This window comes from Electrona antarctica (assembly GCF_951216825.1).
Source record: "Electrona antarctica genome assembly, chromosome: 4".
Lineage (NCBI taxonomy): Eukaryota > Metazoa > Chordata > Actinopteri > Myctophiformes > Myctophidae > Electrona > Electrona antarctica.
This window is the reverse complement of record NC_136809.1, coordinates 1,143,614-1,152,020: the sequence shown is the minus strand read 5'-3', so window position 1 is coordinate 1,152,020 and position 8,407 is coordinate 1,143,614. Positions and strand designations below refer to the sequence as shown.

Sequence of the window (8,407 nt, the reverse complement as noted above, 5' to 3'; positions counted from 1 at the left end):
TTTTTATGTTGCCACTACTGTTGGAGCAGCCATAAACTACACAGGTTCATCTCTACTGTTGGCGCAGCCATAAATTACACAGGTTCATCTCTACTGTTGGAGCAGCCATAAACTACACAGGTTCATCTCTACTGTTGGAGCAGCCATAAACTACACAGGTTCATCTCTACTGTTGGAGCAGCCATAAACTACACAGGTTCATCTCTACTGTTGGAGCAGCCATAAACTACACAGGTTCATCTCTACTGTTGGAGCAGCCATAAACTACACAGGTTCATCTCTACTGTTGGAGCAGCCATAAACTACACAGGTTCATCTCTACTGTTGGAGCAGCCATAAACTACACAGGTTCATCTCTACTGTTGGAGCAGCCATAAACTACACAGGTTCATCTCTACTGTTGGAGCAGCCATAAACTACACAGGTTCATCTCTACTGTTGGAGCAGCCATAAACTACACAGGTTCATCTCTACTGTTGGAGCAGCCATAAACTACACAGGTTCATCCCTACTGTTGGAGCAGCCATAAACTACACAGGTTCATCTCTACTGTTGGAGCAGCCATAAACTACACAGGTTCATCTCTACTGTTGGAGCAGCCATAAACTACACAGGTTCATCTCTACTGTTGGAGCAGCCATAAACTACACAGGTTCATCTCTACTGTTGGAGCAGCCTTAAACTACACAGGTTCATCTCTACTGTTGGAGCAGCCTTAAACTACACAGGTTCATCTCTACTGTTGGAGCAGCCATAAACTACACAGGTTCATCTCTACTGTTGGAGCAGCCTTAAACTACACAGGTTCATCTCTACTGTTGGAGCGGCCATAAACTACACAGGTTCATCTCTACTGTTGGAGCAGCCATAAACTACACAGGTTCATCTCTACTGTTGGAGCAGCCATAAACTACACAGGTTCATCTCTACTGTTGGAGCAGCCATAAACTACACAGGTTCATCTCTACTGTTGGAGCAGCCTTAAACTACACAGGTTCATCTCTACTGTTGGAGCGGCCATAAACTACACAGGTTCATCTCTACTGTTGGAGCAGCCATAAACTACACAGGTTCATCTCTACTGTTGGAGCAGCCATAAACTACACAGGTTCATCTCTACTGTTGGAGCAGCCATAAACTACACAGGTTCATCTCTACTGTTGGAGCAGCCTTAAACTACACAGGTTCATCTCTACTGTTGGAGCAGCCTTAAACTACACAGGTTCATCCCGATGTTCTGGGCATCTTTGTAATGTTAGTGTTAGTAAGAAGCAGGTAAAAGAGTGACGTTTGAGGCAGACTAACATCAGTCACTTTTCCATTCACTGTAGTCGAAGGAGCTGTCGGGGAAACCGCAGCTACGTCAGCTCCGCCTACAGGAAATACGTTGCCTGCGACCATGAGACCCGTTTCTGAATCGGTCTATATGTATTCATGTTGTAAGGTAACAGGGGTTCATGGTGTATATTCATTGTTTTGATTTCCATTTCCTGTACAGATGTGATCACGAGTGGTCGCCTTCTGTGTAATTCTATTGTCATTGTATAACCCTAACCCATTATTATTATTATCTTTGCTTTAAAGACGTAGTGAAATAAAAAAGATGTGTGTGCGTGTGACCTCTGACCTCGGGGCAGGTCGGTGCCGTTGGGGTCGTAGGAGTAAGGGGGCGGGGCCATCACCGTCGCCACAGGTTCACCCATCTCGTTGACCAACCAGGGAGAGGGGGGGGGCATCGCCATGGCAACTACACACACACACACACACACACACACACACACACACACACACACACACACACAGTCAATTTAAAGACGCTGGAATTGATATTTTGTTTAAAAGGTAAAAGCTTTAACAAAGATATCGCAAACACTGTGCATGTGTGTGTGTGTGTGCATGTGTGTGTTCATGCACGGCTTGAGTGCGTGTGTGTGCGTGTGTGTGTGTGCGTGTGTGCGTGCGTGTTACCTGGGCGTGGGGCAGGGGGGGGCAGGTGTGAGGAGGGGGAGGTGGGTGAGGAAGAGGATGATGAGGAGGACGAAGGTGAAGAGGGAAGGACGACTGTAGGCTTCACCACCTGAACATAAATACATTAGTAAATATTGTAGAAAAATCAAATACACAGATATAAATATCTATATATGCATTTATTATTTAATAAATGTATTAACCCATTCTGGGCGGGAACCCCTTTTGGTGTTTTAAACATGTTATAATTTAGCTATTTTTGAAAAATCATTAAAATGTGGCGCAAATCATTGAATATATATTTCAGAGCGAACATTTTTAACTGAAAAATTGGCTTCTGGGGGGGGGGGGGGGGGGGTCCCTGGAACTACATATTTTCAGATGGGGGTCTGTGGCCCAATAGAGATAATTCTGGGGGTCCTTGACATGAAAAAGGTTGAGCACCACTGACATAGAAACATGGGTTTTTCAGAAAATGTTAGGATTTAGAAGCCTTTTTTTTTAATCGACCTAAAAAAAGCGACCAAAATGGGTTAATAGCAAAGGAGTCTCTGTTTTTATATATATATATATATATATATATATATATATATATATATATATATATATATATATATATATATCCATCTATTTATTTATCTAAGTGTGTGTGTACCTGCTGTGTGTAGTTGTAGTGTGTGTGTACCTGCTGTGTGTAGTTGTAGTGTGTTTGTGAGTCCTCCTGGATCACCTAAAAAACAAACAATAATTCAGTCTACAGTATCGCACGCACGTACCTGGTATCGACAAGCTTTGGGCTTATCGAGTACCCGGTATCTATAAGCTTTGAGCTTATCAAGCCTGTTATGGAGCATAGCGGTCCATGACGTCATGTTTAAACAATCAAGACAAGAGATGATCAATAAATAAATGTAATCATCCACGCTGGCACAAACATTACGTGACGTTACACATATTAACCAGTTAACAGTTTCTTTAACCCATTTTGGGCGGGAACCCCTTTTGGTGTTAGCATTATGTTATGCTTTAGCTATTGAAAAATAGCAGATCTACAAGCTCATAGTGCGGCACCGAGTGGCGCGCTATGAACTTGTAGGTCTGCTATTTTTTGGAAAATCGTGAAAATGTGGCGCAAATCTTCTAATATATATTCTTTCAGTGTGTACGTAACTCAAATGTTTGCTTCTGGGGGGGTCCCTGGAACATATTTTCAGATGGGGCCAATTACATATATTTTTGGGGGTCCTTGACATTAAATAGTTTTAGAACCACCGATATAGAAACATAGGGTTTTCAGAAAACTGTCATGATTTATAGAAGACATTTTGTAGAATCGGTCTCGGTCGAAATGGGTTAAGCTGCTTACCAGGTTGTTGTTTGGATCACTGGAGGCGTAAACCACTGGACTCTGGAAGTCTGGATCTAAAACATTACATTAAATAAACCACTGGACTCTGGAAGTCTGGATCTAAACATTACATTAAATAAACCACTGGACTCTGGAAGTCTGGATCTAAAACATTACATTAAATAAACCACTGGACTCTGGAAGTCTGGATCTAAAACATTACATTAAATAAACCACTGGACTCTGGAAGTCTGGATCTAAACATTACATTAAATAAACCACTGGACTCTGGAAGTCTGGATCTAAAACATTACATTAAATAAACCACTGGACTCTGGAAGTCTGGATCTAAAACATTACATTAAATAAACCACTGGACTCTGGAAGTCTGGATCTAAAACATTACATTAAATAAACCACTGGACTCTGGATCTAAACATTACATTAAATAAACCACTGGACTCTGGAAGTCTGGATCTAAACATTACATTAAATAAACCACTGGACTCTGGAAGTCTGGATCTAAAACATTACATTAAATAAACCACTGGACTCTGGAAGTCTGGATCTAAAACATTACATTAAATAAACCACTGGACTCTGGAAGTCTGGATCTAAAACATTACATTAAATAAACCACTGGACTCTGGAAGTCTGGATCTAAACATTACATTAAATAAACCACTGGACTCTGGAAGTCTGGATCTAAAACATTACATTAAATAAACCACTGGACTCTGGAAGTCTGGATCTAAAACATTACATTAAATAAACCACTGGACTCTGGAAGTCTGGATCTAAAACATTACATTAAATAAACCACTGGACTCTGGAAGTCTGGATCTAAACATTACATTAAATAAACCACTGGACTCTGGAAGTCTGGATCTAAACATTACATTAAATAAACCACTGGACTCTGGAAGTCTGGATCTAAAACATTACATTAAATAAACCACTGGACTCTGGAAGTCTGGATCTAAAACATTACATTAAATAAACCACTGGACTCTGGAAGTCTGGATCTAAAACATTACATTAAATAAACCACTGGACTCTGGAAGTCTGGATCTAAACATTACATTAAATAAACCACTGGACTCTGGAAGTCTGGATCTAAACATTACATTAAATAAACCACTGGACTCTGGAAGTCTGGATCTAAAACATTACATTAAATAAACCACTGGACTCTGGAAGTCTGGATCTAAAACATTACATTAAATAAACCACTGGACTCTGGAAGTCTGGATCTAAAACATTACATTAAATAAACCACTGGACTCTGGAAGTCTGGATCTAAACATTACATTAAATAAACCACTGGACTCTGGAAGTCTGGATCTAAACATTACATTAAATACAATCAAACGATTAAACCACTAGATACATTAATTCATTAATGTGTGAATCACATGACAGGGATGTCCCGATCACATTATTTGGTTCCCGATCAGATTCCGATTGCGGCGTTTTGGATCAAGGATGGAAAACAACGTACATTTATGTCAAAAAGGTTGTTTTACAGTAAAGTTTAAAAGCAACATCCTCACCTTGGCTGGCATAGATGTATTCCTCAGAGTACTCGGCTGGCAGACAGACAGGCAGGCAGGCAGAGAGACAGACAGGCAGAGAGACAGGCAGACAGGCAGAGAGACAGGCAGACAGACAGACAGACAGACAGACAGACAGACAGACAGGAATAATGAGTTAAAGGAGCACTTCAGTCATTTCAGTGATAATGAGGACCAGTTGTATGCAGATGAGGTCATTAGTAACTAAAGTCTTCAAAGTAGTTTAATGTTTACCACTAGAGGGTGCTCTAACTCACCTTGGTCTCCCAGGGTGCTGGTGTCCTCTGGCTCCTCCTCCTCCGATGATGTCACTGGTGGTGGTTTGGGGGGTGAGGAGGGGAGGGTTCCGGGAGCCCCGCCTCCCCTCTGGACCCAGTAGGAGGAGCCACCGTGAGGGGGCGGTCCCATCAGAGGAGGGGGAGGGGCCACAGCCTGTCCCTGGGGGGGGGGGGGGTCATTTTAGATATTAGATACGGCTGTTCAAAAATATCAGATCTACAAGTGAGATGCTTTTTTGACAAAAAAAATACTTTGACTAATTTAGCTTTTTTTAACCCATTTAGGCCTGAAATCCTGACAGTTTTCATGTCAAGTAGGACCGCAAACATTATCTGTAATCGGCCGCCGACCCCCATCTGAAAATATGTTGTTCCAGGAACCCCCCTCAGAAGCAAAGATTTGAGTTAAAAACGTTTGTTCTGAAAAAATATATATTCCAAATTTGTGCCACATTTTCACGATTTAAAAAAAATAGCAGATCTACAAGCTCGTAGCGCGCCATCTGCTATTTTTCTTTTTGTGTCAAATAGGTTTTTATTGAGAACAGATTATAAATTGTTACAAACATGATATGAAATACATTTTTCTTTTATAGAAAACAAAAGAAAAAAAGAGAAAGAAAACCCTCAACCCTCCCACCCATACTCTGCTCAGTGACCGCATACTATAGAATAAAATAGTAAAATGTAAAATGTTTTCCATTTGAAAAATGGAAAACATCTGAAAAGAAAATGGCGTACACCGTATAGTAAACCATATCCGTGGTATCCTGTCTATTCATTGTTTCTACTCAGGTAATGGACAAGGGGCAGCCAAACCTTATCAAATTGTCTCTCCCCGTTTCTCAGGAAATACCTTATTCTCTCAAGATGAAGCGTACTAGTCATTTAATTTAGCCAATGCTTAAATGCAGGAGCCTCCTCCTTTTTCCAGTGCGTCAGAATTAGTATTTTGTTGCTGTAATCAGACCATATGAGAAGAGTTGTTTCTGTGATCTCGTCAACATGGCATGGAGTCTGACAAACCCAGAATAATTAGTACAGGATCAAATATCTTAATCCAATATCTTTGTATCCAAGGGGCAAAGGGCGAAGCTGTGAAGAAGATTTGCATCTATTGCATTACATTTGTCACAGTGCGAAAAAATATCTGGGAATATGTTATGTAATTTTAATTTGGAATAATGGAGTCTATGTATGACTCGAAACTGGATAAGGCAATGTCTGGAGTTGATAGAGCAGGCATTCATTTCTTCAAGGCTGTCTTCCCAGAGCTCGTCTGAAATTGAAGTCCCCAGCTCATTTTCCCACGCCAACTTAATAGCTGATGTAGTAGGTAGGTTTGCCACTTGAAATGATCCATAAAGATGTGACGTCTGGTTCTATATTATTAAGAAGGAACTTATCTAGGGATGAAGGTGTAGCTCTCTCAAAAGTGGGAGAAAAGTTACGGATGTAGTTCCTAACCTGTAGAAACCTACAAAAGTTACTCCTAGGGAGTCTATATTTTTCCTGCAGTTGAGCAAATGAGGCAAACGTTTCACCTATATATATATATATATATATATATATATATATATATATATATATATATATATATATATATATATATATATATATATATGTCACCAATTGTGCGTATACCCAAACCCTTCCACTGTGCAAACGTGTCATCCAGTTGGGATGGTGAACATGAAGGGTTATCAGCCATAGGGAGCAGAAAGGATGGTGAGTTGTTCCTAAATGAAGGGTTATCAGCTATAGGGAGCAGAAAGGATGGTGAGTTGTTCCTAAATGAAGGGTTATCAGCTATAGGGAGCAGAAAGATAGTGAGTTGTTCCTAATGAAGGGTTATCAGCTATAGGGAGCAGAAAGATAGTGAGTTGTTCCTAATGAAGGGTTATCAGCTATAGGGAGCAGAAAGATAGTGAGTTGTTCCTAATGAAGGGTTATCAGCTATAGGGAGCAGAAAGATAGTGAGTTGTTCCTAATGAAGGGTTATCAGCTATAGGGAGCAGAAAGATAGTGAGTTGTTCCTAAATGAAGGGTTATCAGCTATAGGGAGCAGAAAGATAGTGAGTTGTTCCTAAATGAAGGGTTATCAGCTATAGGGAGCAGAAAGATAGTGAGTTGTTCCTAATGAAGGGTTATCAGCTATAGGGAGCAGAAAGATAGTGAGTTGTTCCTAATGAAGGGTTATCAGCTATAGGGAGCAGAAAGATAGTGAGTTGTTCCTAATGAAGGGTTATCAGCTATAGGGAGCAGAAAGATAGTGAGTTGTTCCTAATGAAGGGTTATCAGCTATAGGGAGCAGAAAGATAGTGAGTTGTTCCTAATGAAGGGTTATCAGCTATAGGGAGCAGAAAGATAGTGAGTTGTTCCTAAATGAAGGGTTATCAGCTATAGGAGCAGAAAGATAGTGAGTTGTTCCTAATGAAGGGTTATCAGCTATAGGAGCAGAAAGATAGTGAGTTGTTCCTAAATGAAGGGTTATCAGCTATAGGGAGCAGAAAGATAGTGAGTTGTTCCTAATGAAGGGTTATCAGCTATAGGGAGCAGAAAGATAGTGAGTTGTTCCTAAATGAAGGGTTATCAGCTATAGGAGCAGAAAGATAGTGAGTTGTTCCTAAATGAAGGGTTATCAGCTATAGGGAGCAGAAAGATAGTGAGTTGTTCCTAATGAAGGGTTATCAGCTATAGGAGCAGAAAGATAGTGAGTTGTTCCTAAATGAAGGGTTATCAGCTATAGGGAGCAGAAAGATAGTGAGTTGTTCCTAATGAAGGGTTATCAGCTATAGGGAGCAGAAAGATAGTGAGTTGTTCCTAAATGAAGGGTTATCAGCTATAGGGAGCAGAAAGATAGTGAGTTGTTCCTAAATGAAGGGTTATCAGCTATAGGGAGCAGAAAGATAGTGAGTTGTTCCTAAATGAAGGGTTATCAGCTATAGGGAGCAGAAAGATAGTGAGTTGTTCCTAAATGAAGGGTTATCAGCTATAGGGAGCAGAAAGATAGTGAGTTGTTCCTAAATGAAGGGTTATCAGCTATAGGGAGCAGAAAGATAGTGAGTTGTTCCTAAATGAAGGGTTATCAGCTATAGGGAGCAGAAAGATAGTGAGTTGTTCCTAAATGAAGGGTTATCAGCTATAGGGAGCAGAAAGATAGTGAGTTGTTCCTAAATGAAGGGTTATCAGCTATAGGGAGCAGAAAGATAGTGAGTTGTTCCTAAATGAAGGGTTAT

General features: G+C 40.5%; 1 protein-coding gene across 1 annotated transcript in view; it reads right to left on the bottom strand.

The window, feature by feature from the left end:
- The window catches only part of alg13 (ALG13 UDP-N-acetylglucosaminyltransferase subunit), a 55,729-nt gene that overhangs the window by 9,629 nt on the left and 37,693 nt on the right, over window positions 1-8,407 (bottom strand). The window contains 6 exon segments of the mRNA XM_079500189.1: window positions 1,628-1,747; window positions 1,969-2,077; window positions 2,654-2,698; window positions 3,335-3,390; window positions 4,870-4,905; window positions 5,148-5,328. Of these exon segments, the coding sequence (XP_079356315.1) occupies window positions 1,628-1,747; window positions 1,969-2,077; window positions 2,654-2,698; window positions 3,335-3,390; window positions 4,870-4,905; window positions 5,148-5,328 (547 nt within the window).